At 38.2% G+C, this 14,521-nt stretch overlaps 1 protein-coding gene across 6 annotated transcripts in view; it reads left to right on the top strand.

Annotated features, from left to right (window-relative positions):
• STK38L (serine/threonine kinase 38 like) overlaps positions 1-14,521 on the top strand; it is an 81,409-nt gene that overhangs the window by 40,519 nt on the left and 26,369 nt on the right. For all 6 annotated transcript variants that reach the window (XM_060413294.1, XM_042247367.2, XM_042247370.2 and 3 more), the window contains one exon: positions 14,022-14,166. In XM_060413294.1, the coding sequence (XP_060269277.1) occupies positions 14,022-14,166 (145 nt within the window). The remainder of the gene's footprint in view (positions 1-14,021; positions 14,167-14,521) is intronic.

The raw sequence follows: 14,521 nt of genomic DNA, 5'->3' as shown, positions 1-14,521 counted from the left end.
GATACTATCAACAATCAAACAAGCAACCCAGACAGAAATCTTAAAACTGAAAAATACAATGACTGAACTGGAGAATTCTATTGAAAGATTCAACAACAGACTTGACCAAGTACCACCCCTTGGCCCCCACAAAAGAAAAAAAAAAAGTGAGTGAGTGAATTAGAATATAGGTCATTGAACTTATTTAGTCAAAGCTGCAGAAAGAAGGAAAAAGAGTAAAGACTTATAGAACACTATTAAGACATACAAATACTTGGAATCCCAGAAGGAGAAAGGAAAGCAGTAATTGCTTAGGGAAAGAAAAGGACATTCAGATTGAAGGATCCCAAATAGACTGAAATCAAAAGGGTTCTACTGAGAGACATAACTACATTATCAAAAGTCAAAGAAAAGGAGAAAATTATGAAAGCAGTGGAGAAAAGTGACTTGTTACATACAAGGGAGGCCTTACAAGACTGTAAATTGATTTCTTAATAGAAACTTCACAGTTCAGGAGAGTGAGAGGATGATATTCAAAATACTGAAAGAAAAATCTGTCAACCAAGAATAGTATACCTAGTAATGCTGTTTCTCACAAATCAAGGAGAGAATAAGATATCCTGAAAAACAAAAGCTGAGGGATTTTATCACCCCTTGATCTAACTTACAATTCAAACAGAATTTAAAAGATACTAACCAACATCATAAAAACATATGAATATGTTTATAAAGCTTACTGGTGATGGTAAATGTATAGTCAAAAGTCTGGTTCTTTGAAATTGTAGTAGTAGTATATAATTCATAACTCTAGTTTAAAAGTTAAAAGACAAATGTATGAAAATTGGATACACAATATTAAAAATACGTAAATTGTAACACCAGTAATCTGAAACGTGAGGGGCAGAGGATTAAATGTCTAAAGTCTCTATGTGCTATTGAACTTAAGTTGTCATCAGTTTAAAATAGAATATTTTATGTGAGCCTTATGGTAATCACAAAGGGAAAACTTTCTGTAGTAGGTACAGAAAAGACTGGTAAAGGAGTGGAAGCACACTGCTGTAAAAAGTCATTGTTCGCAAAACAAGATAGCAAGAGGGGAAGGAAAGAACAAAGGATCTACAGAACAGAAAACAGTACAATGGCAGTGGTAAGTCTTTACCCATCAGTAATTACTTTTAGCATAATTGGATTAAATTCTTCAATCAAAAGATTTATTGCTGAATGGATTAAAAAACAAGATCCAATAATATGATGAATAGGAGACATTTTAGCTTTAAGGACATTCACAGACTAAGAGTGAAGGGATGAAAAAACTTATTTCAAGCATATAGTAACCAAAAGAAAGCAGGGGAGCTATAGTTATAACAGACAAAATAGACTAAGCTTAAAATATCAGAAGAGACCAGAAGGTTATTATATAATGATAAAGGGGTCATTTCATCAGGAAGAACAATTGTAACTAATTATATCCCCAACATCAGAGCATTGAAATATATAAAGCAAATACTAACAAGGAAAAGGGGAAGTGAACATCCATACAGTAATAGTGAGGACTTTAATACCCCTCTCAATAATGGATAGATCAATCAGACAGAATCAATAAGGAAACAGCACATTTGAATTAAACCAAACAGATCTAACATTCCATCCAGTTGCAGCAGACTGCACATTCTTCTTAAGTGCACACAGAACATTTTCTGGGAGAGATCATGTGTTAGGCCAAAGACAAGTCTCAACAAATTCAAGAAGGTAAGAATTATCAAGTATCTTTTCTGACCACAACAGTGTGAAACTGGAAATAACAGGACAAAAGCTGGAACTCTTGCAAATATGTGAATTTAAATAACACAGTCATGAACAACTAGTGGGTCAAAGAAATAAAGATATTTCAAAAACATGAAACAATAAAAAATGAAAACACGCATGCCAAAACTTGCAGGATACAGCAAAAGGATCTAAGAGGGAAGTTGATAGTGATAAATGTAAAACATAGATTAAGAACAAGGGAAGCTCTCAAATTAACAACGGAACTTTCCACCTCATGAAGCTAGAAAAAGAACAAGCTAACACAAAGTTAGAGAAGGAAGCAGATAATAAAGATCAGAATAGAAATGAATAAATTAGAGAATAGGAAAACAATAGAAAAGATTGATAAAATTAAAAATTAATTCTTTGAAAAAACAAAATAGAGAAACCGTTAGCTAAACTAATCAAGAAAAAAAGAGAGAGCTGAAATAAAATTATAAATGAAAGGGGAGGTACTGCCTCTCATCCACAGAAATACAAAGGATCATAAGAGACTGCTGTGAACAATTACACGTCTGAAGTTAGACAAGCTAGAAGAAATAAATTCCTATAAATATACAACCTATCAAGAATGAATCCTGAAGAAATAGAAAATCTGTGCCCAACAATAATGAGCAAGGAGACTGAATCAGTGATCAAAAATCTCCCAACAAAGAAAAGCCAAGGACCAGGGGGTTAATATCCAAAATACACAAGGAACTTGTACAACTCAAATTCACAGTCCAGTTTAAAAATGGACAAAGGATTTGAATAAACATTTTTTAAGAGAAGATATTCAAATGGCTAAGAGGTGTATGAAAAGGTGCTCAACATTACAAGTCGTTAGGGAAATGCAAATCAAAACAGCAATGAGATATTACTCTATACTGGTTGGAGAGGGTATTATCAAAAAGGCAAGAGAGAACAAGTGTTACTGAGATTGTGAACAAATGGGAACTCTTGTAAACTATTAGTGGGAATGTAAATTGGTACAGCTACTATGGAAAACATATAGAGGTTCCTCAAAAAATTAAGAATACAACTACCATATGGTCCAGCAGTATAGAAAGGAAATGCAGTTACTATCAAAGAGATTGCTGCACCCTCACGTTACAGTAGCCAAGACATGGAAGCAGTCCAACTGTCCACTGATAAATGATGAAGAAAGTGGTGTACACACACACACAGCCTACTAGAATGTTATTCACCCAGGGGAAAAAAAAGGAAATTTGTGACAACATGCATGAACGTTAAGTTACACAATCTTACATATCCATTCTATCTCAATATAGCTATAAAAACATCCACGTGGATACAGATGATGTGTAGAAAGGTATCTGATGATAGACTGGGCCCAAACAAGAAAATTTTCCCCCAGGTTGTGGCTACTTTTACGCAGGGAATATATTGCATTATTTTAAAGTTTTAAAGTTTCCATGTCTTTGATTTATTGCTAACATTGAATGTTTTTCATGTTTGTTAGCTACTTTTACTTATGTATTTGTCAGTCAGTACTATCTATTATTAGGGCCTTTATTGTCTCTTTATACCTTTAATGTTATAAAACTTGTGTTATGAACTTTGTATATATTTTAAGAAGTTAATTTATTTTGACATAGGCATAAGGTATTTTTAACATAAAAGTTTAATATATACTGCTATTTTGCAGTTTTCCTTAAAAGTACTATCTTTTAATCTTGTTTGATACATATATGGATATTCAAATTTTTTCTGTAATTGTACCTAGGACTATTTTCCTTGTGATGATTTCCTGTTATGACAGTCCTTTTCCTTTAAATGATCAGGTAGTCATCTAATTTTCTTGTAATTTTTTTGAAGTTTAATTTTTCCTTTTCCTTTTATTTCCTGTTCCTCCTCATGTTTTTCTTTCCCTTCCCTTTCTTTTTCCTTCCTTTCCTTTTTTTCTCTTTAGCTTTATGTTCACCCTTTTGTACCATTTGAAATTTAGTTTGCCCTTTGGAATGAAATGAACATCTGACTTGTTTTTTTTCCACAAATAGATAGCCAATTGTCCCAACACATTAATTGACTAATTCTTCCCTTCTTTCCACAATCTGTGATGAGATTTCCTCATCAAAAAGCCAACACTTTTTTTTTGGATCAAGGTTATTCTAGGTATTTTATGAATGTTGTTCTCCTCCTCCTCTTTGCTACTTTTGTAAACAGGATTATTTTTCCGTTTCTAAATGTCTATCTTTAAAATTAACCCCTTAAGGAGTAAATTTTAAACCTTAAGTTAAACTCTTTATTTAGAAAATAATTTGTCTTCTTTTCACTGACCCATACTCTTTATAACAGAAGCAAAAAACGTAGAAAATTCATGTTGCTGGATATTAGAAGTATACAGAAGCATGACTGACAAGGCCAAAGGAGGGCTAGTTCTTTGAATGCATTCATTGTCTTCGTTCATGTTACTCCTCCATGTCTCAATTCAGGGCCACAGCTTAAATCTGGGAGCCCCAAATCTCCAGATCACTGTCATGCCTCACTCTCTCTCTCACTATCCAAGAACTTCTCTTGTGTAACTTTAAGATGTGTAGTGTAATGATTTGATATATGTATCACATTCTGAAGTGATTATCATAATAGTTAACATCCATCACTTCATATAGTTAAAATTTTTTGTGGGTCTAGTGAGAACTTTTAAAGTCTAATCTCGCTGCTAAATTGCTTCAGTCATGTCCGACTCTCTGTGACCCCATAGACGGCAGCCCACCAGGCTCCCCCGTCCCTGGGATTCTCCAGGCAAGAACACTGGAGTGGGTTGCCATTTCCTTCTCCAATGCAGGAAAGTGAAAAGTGAAAGTGAAGTCACTCAGTCGTGCCCGACTCTTAGCGACCCCATGGACTGCAGCCCACCAGGCTCCTCCGTCCATGGGATTTTCCAGGCAAGAGTACTGGAGTGGGGTGCCATCGCCTTCTCCCAAAGTCTACCCTTAGCAGCTTTCAAATATACAGTACTTTCAGATACTTTCAACTTTCAAATAGCAGTACAATATTGTTAACTTAGTCTCCATGCTGTGCATTATATCCCTAGTACTTATTCATCTTGAAACGTGAAGTCTGTAAGTGAAGTCCGCCAGAGAAAGACAAATACCATATGAAATTGCTTATATGTGGGATCTTTTTTAAAAAATGATATAAATGAACTTTTTTTTTTTTTTTACAAAACAGTCTGTTTACAAAACAAACAGGCTTAGAGAATGTTCTTATACCAATTAATAGAACTTGATTTAAAAAAAAATTTAGGGCAACCTCTACTCTCTAAGCTTGTTTTCTTCTCCATTGTGGTGCTAAATTATCAGTATTTGGAGTTGTCTGGCATTTCAGATGAGGAAGTTTATTTTTTTAAGTTAACTGTACCTTGGTAGATTCAGGTAAGCATCTATCCTTTGCAGGCAAGATCTGATGGATTACCAGACAGAGCTATAGCAATAGAATAATTGAATTATGTAACTATATTTAAGAGTGGTTGACTTCTTTCTGAATACTTTAGAGAAAAATGGGTTACTACATTACCTAAACCATAAGAACTGTAAACAGGCCAGGTTTTAGACACAATTACCACTACTTTGGCAAATTTAACTTAGTTTATTTAATTCAGCTTCTTGGATTACATTTGTTTCAAACAACACTTTCCCTTCTCATTTCAAGTTAAAAGAAGAAAAAAAAAGACTATGTACAGAGGGAGTTTGGATTAACATTCATAAGTAGTCTGCTGTTAACAGTATTACTATAGCCAAATAAGCTTTGGGGAGCTCAACCTTTGAACTGTATTTTGGTCACCAGGAGAAGGTGCCTTTTTATAAACAGTTTTAAAAATAAAAATGATAATGTTGACTTTAGCACCGCTGCGCCATTACCACCAGGCTTCTGACACACAGAAAGCAAGGACAACTGTGTATAAATTCGATCTGCTGGACTAGTATACAGAGCCAGTTCTCTCTCCACAGATGGAGAGCATCACATTAACTAATTAAAAGCAAAAGCTCTTGACACTGAGAGTAACTGATTTCAGGTAGACTGAATGTCTCTTGCCTCATGGGAATGACTCCATCTTGTGAGAGGAATGAGAAGTTCTCTGGGACCCTTCCTCCTGTCATAGCCACATTCCCAGATCTTCACTAACATCTAGCGAGACTTCTACCAAAAATTGTCTTTTTTTTTCCTTCAAGTCTTTCTGTTTAGAAAACTGATAAGTACTTTTTGATACCTTTCTCTCACCACTAAAAGCACTCTAAACTTTCAAATCAAGTAGGTTTTAAGACTAGAAGACACAGAGAATATCCACTAGAGAATAAATTTACAAATTAACTTACCAGGACAGTTACTCAAAACAGGAGGAATGAGCAGGAGGACTGGGTAAAGAAGGGAAGAAAATTGATCATTTTTGTTTTGGGTATTTAATATGAGCCACATGTGTTTAAAAGATTTTCTCATTTATTATGGAGGTGTCAAACACTTACATGACGTTTCTCTTTAGTAGGCACTGTTCTAAGTCCTTTACAAATATTAACTTTTGTGATTCTTGTAAGTCCTACATTGACATGATAAGCATGTACTATATAAGTTGGCCACCATAATCTTTATTTTAGTCAACAGTAAACTGAAGCACAGAAAGTTTAAGTAATTTGCCTGAAGTGATGTACCTAGTAAGTGTCTGGGCCGAAATTCAGACCTAGCAATGTGGGCCTTCATCACTGGGCTTTGCCATCATTGGAGCCTCACATCGATTCTATAAGGCGGGCCTGGTGTCTATCCATTTTACAGCCGTGGATCCTGTGTCTGGTGGAATAACTCAGGATCAGCCTTGAGCTTATTTTCTTTCCCCACCAAGTTAGCATTTCTTATGTACTTCCTGTTCTTATTAATGATATCAAGATTTACCCAGTCATCCAAATCGGAAATTGAATGACAGATTTCATTATTTTCAGCTGAGTATCTGAGCCCTTCTTTTAATCTCTTCTGCTACTGTATTAAATTGGGCCCTTATTATTCTGCCCTAAACCAAGGATTGTAATCTCAGATGCTTACTGGAAGCAGGCAGGTAGGTAGTACAAGTTGTGAAGGAGGCTGGGCCTGAGGAAGGAAGTTGGTGAACTCTGGCAGGAAGTGGGGTTTTCAGGGACCCACTGCTTCTGTCCTTGCCGTCCATTTGCAGGCAGGACTGTGGGCTCGAACTTGACAGATTGGATTTTTTCGAGAGGAGCCAGAAATCTGGATTTTTATGTGAAGTCTTCTGATTTCTGAACCATAGTACAAGTTACACAAAATATGTTTGTAGGCCCTCAGTTTTGCCACCCCTGACATTTTATTGAGTCCTCCAGGCTGATTTACACTCCTCCAGTCTAGTCTACTCAGCCTTCTTACATCCTCCCTATGCTAGCATAATCTATCTGAAGTCCCAATCAGATAGAATTGTAGGGGAGGTTAGCAGGATCACAAACATTAAAACATTTAACATTTTTGGAAGAGTTCTTGGTACTTGGGTAAGTGCTCAAGCACTGTTCTTTATTGCTTTTCACTTAATTAAAGGCCTTAGGCAACTCCCGTTTATACTCAGGATTATTTTTTAACATGGCCAGAAAAGTATTTTATGATTCCTGACTGACTTTGCACCTTCATCTTTGGCTGTTTCACCAAATGTACCCAAGCCATTCTCTACACTTGAGTGTGTCAGTTGATTTCAAGCCCTTTCAGCCTCTTCCCCTTCTGCCCTGGCCATCTGACTTGTGGACTCTTTGATCATCACCAACGAGAGTCAGTTGAGGCATCTCCTCCTCTCTTAAACCTCAGTCTATACTTTTCCTTGAGTTTTCCTTGTGTCACCCTAGGACTATGAACTCCATAAGAGCAGGGACTGTGTTTTATCAGTCTTCGTATTCTCAGTGCTTTGGCAGTGCTGGCACATTGTGTGTATCTGCAGAAAATGTTGGTTGGGAATAATATGACTATAAAAGTTAGTATTGGCACTTGAACTCTCACCTGACAGTGAATATCTTGTTCTTCAGATGGTACCTCAGAGAGGAAAGAAGCTGTGGCTGCTCTGTTGGGGACCCAGAGGGCAGTGTCCAGCCTGAGGACCTGTTGGGCTTCTAGGTTGCAGCTAATGATGAATCTAGGAAAATGTTTATTCTCTAAGGCATTAATGATGCTCTGTCCTCTGAAATGTAGTTGGGGAAAGTTAAGGTGAAGTCATTGGTTAAATCGTACTGGTCAGGTAAAGCAGCTCTGTTTTTCTATTCTAGAAGTGTGATGGTAAATGCTTGGAGACACTACATCTATTTATAGATGGCCCCAGTGCCAGATTTGTTATCTCCTTTCCTCAGGCTTGATAAACGAAAGAATGCTGAACTGCCATTGGTAGCTTCTCCATTAATGAATAGGAGAGTCTGGACAAAACATATGAACAGGAAATTCAAGGACACCTACTGTTGTTTTTATCAGTGCAGGAATTCTAGACTTGCAAATTACATCCTGTTCTTTCTCTGGCTGAAGAAAGGGCTTTAGTAAATAAAAGACAAAGAGCAGTGTGAAACCCATTAGAGGAATATATTTGCAGTATAACAAGTGCCAGTTATCCAGATCATTCTTTGTAATAATTTGGTCCCTTCTGTTCTTAGTTTTGCTTAATTTTAGTATTATAAAGTCTATTTGTTTCGGACTTCCCTGGTGGCTCAGATGGTAAAGCGTCTGTCTACAATGCAGGAGACCCGGGTTCGATCCCTGGGTCGGGAAGATCTCCTGGAGAAGGAAATGGCAATCCACTCCAGTACTATTGCCTGGAAAATCCCATGGACAGACTGAGCGACTTCACTTATTCACTCACTATTTGTTTCTGGTTAGAGTGTAATAATTTTTGTTTTATTTTGTCTTTTAAGCCGATCTCTAAAAGAGATTATTTAATCCAGACTAAGGGAGAGAGTTTGGGGTTTTTCTGTAGTTGACTCTCTCAAGTAGTATTTGTCTCTCTGAAGGTTAATATAACACCAAATGCTACTGTAGTTTTTAATCCAAAGGAAATTGTTAGATATGAGACATATATAATTTAAAATCCATTAATTTTGAGTTTGGTTACTCACCATCATTTATAGAATGCAGACTGTGTGCTCAGCACTTTGCCAGGTGCTGTAATTTTGTTACAGAGAGGAACAGACATAGGTTTTCCTCTGATTAGGTTTTTAAACAAGGCATACACTTGCATGTATGTATAATTTGAATGGAAAAACCATGGTGATCATGGTTAAATTATATAGTGTTTGGAAGTCTCTTTTCATCGCTTTATATCCCTTCTGGATTTTGGAGTTATAAGTTCATTTCATCTTTCTATGGAAGAATCCTTCTCTTCTTTTTGTTTACCCCCTCTTTCATAAAGACTTCAGGTTCATAAATCTTTATCTCAAACTAGCTCACATTTTTTCTGCACTGCTAATGCAAACACTTTCTGTGGTTTGGAGTTGTTTTTAGTACCCCAACTTCTTTATGTTTCACAGAAATTTCCCCCCCAAATTTTGCTCAGTAATATTTCTGCTCACTCCTAGCCCCCTAATTTTGCATCATCTGGGAAAGCCCTGTCAGCAATAGGGGTTAATATTGGCCATCTCCTCCTGCCGCTTTGAATGGGCAGAGGTGTCCTGGGCAAGGTAGTGGTCAACCTTTTTTTTTTTTTTGAAGATTCCACTTTCTCCTTGTGCCATTAAACAGTCGAATTGAATAAACAATTCTCTGTTTTGATGCCGTGCTCACCAGCCTTCTTAAGTCTTTACATCTAACTTGCCTACAGAAACAGAGTGCGTTTGCCAAAACATGCAAGTTATCTGTTTCTTGTTCTCAGTTTCTTACTGTGTAAATCCGTAAACTGCCATTATGTCTTGTTTATCAGTCTCTTTTGAACTTTGTGAGGATTAAGTAGCTTCCATAATCTGATTGCCCTGGAACACTGGCAGCTAAAGGCCAGACCCTGCTCCTTGGCAGACAGAGCAGAGCAGCCTGTTTTGCGAGGCCCTTTGGCAGCCTGTCAGCTGCCACACCCTGAGTTCATCATATATCCTTCTTTCTGAATTCTAGAAGCATTTGTGTTGTTTAGTCACTAAGTCGTGTCCACCTCTTTGTGACCCCATGGACTGTAGCTCCACCAGCCTCTTCTGTCCATGAGATATCCCAGGCAAGAACACTGTAGTGGGTTGCCATTTCCTCCTCCAGGAAATCTTCCCAACCCAGGGATCAAACCCACATCTGCCGTATCTCCTGCACTGACAAGCAGACTTTTTACCTCCGAGCCACCTGGGAGCATTACTGAGGTGTTGTTTCTTTGTGCTTTTTCAAGGGTCATTATAAAAGGTTTTATTTTTTAGTTTTTTTCACCATTCACTCTTTGAAAGGAAAGTATAAACCCTGGATAACTATAGTTGAGTCTTGACCTTTTTTCCTCCTGCCAACAGGCAAACCAATTTGAAAATTCTCTTGTCAGCTACAGGTATTCTGGACAAATCAGAAAGCACTTTTAAAATTTCTAGATATTTTTTTTTGTTGAAGTTTCTAAGTCCCCCTCCCCCTGCCCCCCAGCAAATATTAAAAAAAGTAACAGGCACTTTTTTAAACCAGTGTTTGAAAATAACTGTCTATAAACTTAAAATTTATATGCCTAAAGGGGGTTTCCTCGAATACTGCCGCAAATGTCAACCTATCGCCTTTTTGAGGATTTAGGATACATATTATTCCATTAACGATACAGTGTAATGGTAAGTCATACAGTAAAAAACTGTATAATCTAGACTTCCTAAATTTATTTGACTTCTTCCACTTCCAGCCAACCTCCCAGCTCCCCTCTTCCTTACCAGTCCCCAAGTGCCAATTAGCAAACATGACTGGGGATGTTTGCTCTGTACTATCCCATCTCCTCTTTTCCTTTCTTTGACCTTTCTGCATCTGATCCTGAAACATAGACCATGAACCCAGTTTTCTGAGATCTCCAAAGATAACGGGGCAGCATTGCCTTAGGTAGCATTCCAGGCTTCGTCATCGTGTTCAGTCGTGTCCGACTCTTCAACCCTGTGGACTGCAGCCTGCCAGACTGGTCTGTCCATAGAATTTTCCAGGCAGGAATACTGGAGTGGGTTGCCATTTCCTCCTCCAGAGGATCTCTCCTACCCAGGGATCGAATCTACTTGTCCTCCATGGAAAGTGGATTATTTATCACTGAGGCACCTGGGAAACCATTCCAAGCCTAGTGCTCAGAAATCATTTGGCCAGGATAATTCTTGAGCTCATTTTATTATTGTTTCAAAAATAATGCTCACTATTATTAAAGCACATTTAAAGTAAACTAAGTGCCTAAAATAATATCTTACATTTGTATAATTTCTATGTTGTCTTATCTCAGATGGCCTTAAACTAGGTCTGTGAGCTAGCCGAGCAAGTACTGTAATTCCTGGATCTGAGGGGAAAGTGACCTGAGTTCAGAGCATTGTGGTGATTTGAATAGGACCCTGGTGGCTCAGATGGTAAAGCATCTGCCTGCAATGCAGGAGACCTGGGTTCAATCCCTGGCTCGGGAAGATCCCCTGGAGAAGGAAATGGCACCCCACTCCAGTATCCTTGCCTGGAGAATCCCATGGACAGAGGAGCCTGATGGGCTGCAGTCCACGGGGTCTCAAAGAGTTGGACACAACTGAGCAACTTCACTTTCACTTTCATGTGACTGTTTAGCAGCAGAACCTGGATTAGATCTCTAAATATCTGACTCCAAGGTTCAGTAAGTTTCTTTTTCCACAGTTGCCACCCTTTATAGGCAAGTTTTGCTAATTTTTTCAACTCTCCTTTCACCCCATCCCCCATTTGATAAGTGGACTCATTTCATTGAGTAATACCTACTCTGAGTCCAATACAGTGCTATCAAGGTGAACGCTCAAGAACGAATCAGGGCAAGTTCTTGCCCAGAAGTGCTCCGAGTTTAGTGGGATAGGCAGATGACGTGATCAGTGCCTGTACCTGGGGGATTTGTTACACGCGGCAGAGAGCACACTTGAAATAATGCCATTTGGTGTCTTCTGGTACATTGATGTCTCTCCTGGCAGGGAACCTTAGAGAAGTCACCACAATAAGGCTTCTGTCACACTGGGCTGTGACGGATCAGCAGGAGCCCTGCAGATAGAGCGTAGGACAGAACTGGTTCAGGAATAGGTCATGCCGGGGCTTGGAGGCATGAAAAGGCCAAGTGAGTGGTGCGGAAGGGCAGCAGATAAGCCCAGAAAGGCAGATTGGAGATAGGTGGGGTGGGACTCCGAAGCTCACCAGCTGACTTTTCCAAGTTTCAGTTCCTTTCTTTACTGGGCTGTTGTGAGGAAGAAATGCTTGGGAGTGCCATGGTCTTAAAGCCTCAGGGAAAAAGGGGGAATTTATGAATAAACTCTCATAAAGTTTCTGATAGATATCAGCAGTCTGTGTATGAGTTGTCCTTATTTATCTTGCTGAGCTCATTTGACTTGCTGTACATGCCATGAACAATTTTAAACAAGTAATGTGATCAGCTTCTTGTTATAAAAAGATTTAGAGCAGCCAGCAGAGAAACAAGTTTATGATGTTAGAATAATAAGTGCAATTTCAGACATAATGAGGTTCAAGCAGTAGATTGAGGTATAAGCTCACTAAGACAACAGCGGAACTGGGAGTTTGCCATAATTGTTTACTTTCAACCCATGTATGGCTTGTTTCACGTGAAGAATGAGATCCTTGGAGTGCAGTTCAGTTCAGGTCTATATCTAGGGCTCTGTGTCTTGATGTAGTTAGTTAACGAGAGGTTGGTGTTGGGGGTAGGTGTCAGATTTGGGAGAATACTTTTAGCTATTAATGCAACATTGGATAGTTACCCTGGCAATCTGGATCTTCTCTCGTATGGTCTATAATGATCTCCCATCTAGATTAGCAAAAGCTTCTTTAATGTATGGAGCCATTCTAGGTTTTTTGTTTTGGGTTTTTTTTGGGGGGCTGTGGGGTCTAGATGTGGACTATGGTGAGCAAGTCTCTAGGGTCAGTGCCCACCTATAGCAGCCACCAGAGTTCAGTCTTAACATTCCTTATCTTGTCTAATTGTCTACCTTATCTTCTTCTTCTTGGTTTGTTGTTGTTGTTGTTTGGTTTTTGGCCACGCCACACAGCATGTGGGATCTTAGTTCCCCAATCAGGGACCAAATCTGTGCCCCTTGCAGTGGAAGCATTGAGTCTTAACCACTGGAACTCCGGGGAAGTCGTCACATCATCTTCTTTAAACCAGTACTTTGCTTGGCTGGCTCAATGGTTTTTAAAAGTTGGCACCTGAATGACTTTAAAGTAAGCAAACATTGTCCAGGAAAGACCACAGACCTTCCCTGTTGTCACCTGACTTGATTCATATGTTTTTGTTTCCTGCCTGGTTCCTACAGGCATTTGAGTTTCATCTGAAAATGAAATGGACCTACCAGTCTAGAGTAGTGTACTAGACTGTCCTAACACTATTTGGAATGACTTAGGATTCGGGATGAAATAGGGCATCCATGGACTCCATTCAGAGGGGCTTCTTTCTGGGGCATCCTTGGTTAAGCCTGCACTTCCAGTGCAGGGGGCACAAGTCAGGGGATTAAGATCCCACATGCTGTGCAACGTGGCCAAAGGGGTTTGCTTCTAAAAGTAGTTTTTCCCTAAAACATAATACCCATAAGAATTGCTCTGACAGATGTTCGTGTGCATATTTGATATAACACTACTTGATTCATACAATTTATATGGCAGAAACTACTTCTCTCTGTTTAACTAAACTTTGTTAACTCTTTTGGAGATGTGTGCTTATTGGGTCATAAGTATTAGCAAAATCTTGTGAATTTTGTTTAATAATCAGTGAGACAACCACAGAATTGATGGACCCTTTCTTGTTTTGAGTGACGGATGAGCATGTATGTGAATGTGTTCATGGTGTGTGTGGACTGCTACTGGTGCTTCTTTAGTGTGGTTTACATCTGCCAGCACAGACTTCATTTCTGTTGCTTTGGGAATGGTGTATCTTTATCTTTCTTTGCTATATTTACTAAATACTGTATTTCTTTATTATATTATTTTACTTATAATGTGAAAGACTCCAGTGTCTTAACTGTTAGGGTACAGTGTTGTTGCCTAGTAGAAATCAGGCCATTTCTAGAGTTTGTTAAAAGAGATAGAAAGTTTTCTTTTCCTATGAAATAATTTGTGTCTCTGTGTCTTTCTAGTTTCTGTTACTATGGCAATGACGGCAGGGTCTACAACCACCTTTCCTATGAGCAACCACACCCGGGAAAGAGTGACTGTCGCCAAGCTCACATTGGAGAATTTTTACAGCAACCTGATTTTACAGCATGAAGAGAGAGAAACCAGGTATAGTAAAGGCTGGTCAAAAGTTTCTGTGTAGTTAAATAAGCTATTATGTTGCAAGTGGGATGGAAACATGTTGTCCGTTAATAATATAAATATTGTGGATCCTTGAATGCTGCTGTTAAGTTTCCCATAATGACATTGTACTTGGTTATTTGTTTTACCTTCACAGAATAGTGTCTTGTCCTGGCACCAATATATTTATATCTCTTGTTAATTGATGTTTTAAACAAAATGTTTCTGAACGTGAGATTATGGTATATCTTTATATTTTCTTTTTTAAAAAACTTTCTTTTAGAGAGCTAATTAATGAATGACTGCTTTTAATCCAGAAACATTTGTAGTGTTGTGTGTATAT

The sequence above is a fragment of the Ovis aries genome, chromosome 3 (assembly GCF_016772045.2).
Source record: "Ovis aries strain OAR_USU_Benz2616 breed Rambouillet chromosome 3, ARS-UI_Ramb_v3.0, whole genome shotgun sequence".
NCBI classification, from domain to species: Eukaryota; Metazoa; Chordata; class Mammalia; order Artiodactyla; family Bovidae; genus Ovis; species Ovis aries.
The sequence above is the reverse complement of the archived record's forward strand: the minus strand, read 5'-3'. Positions and strand labels throughout refer to the sequence as shown.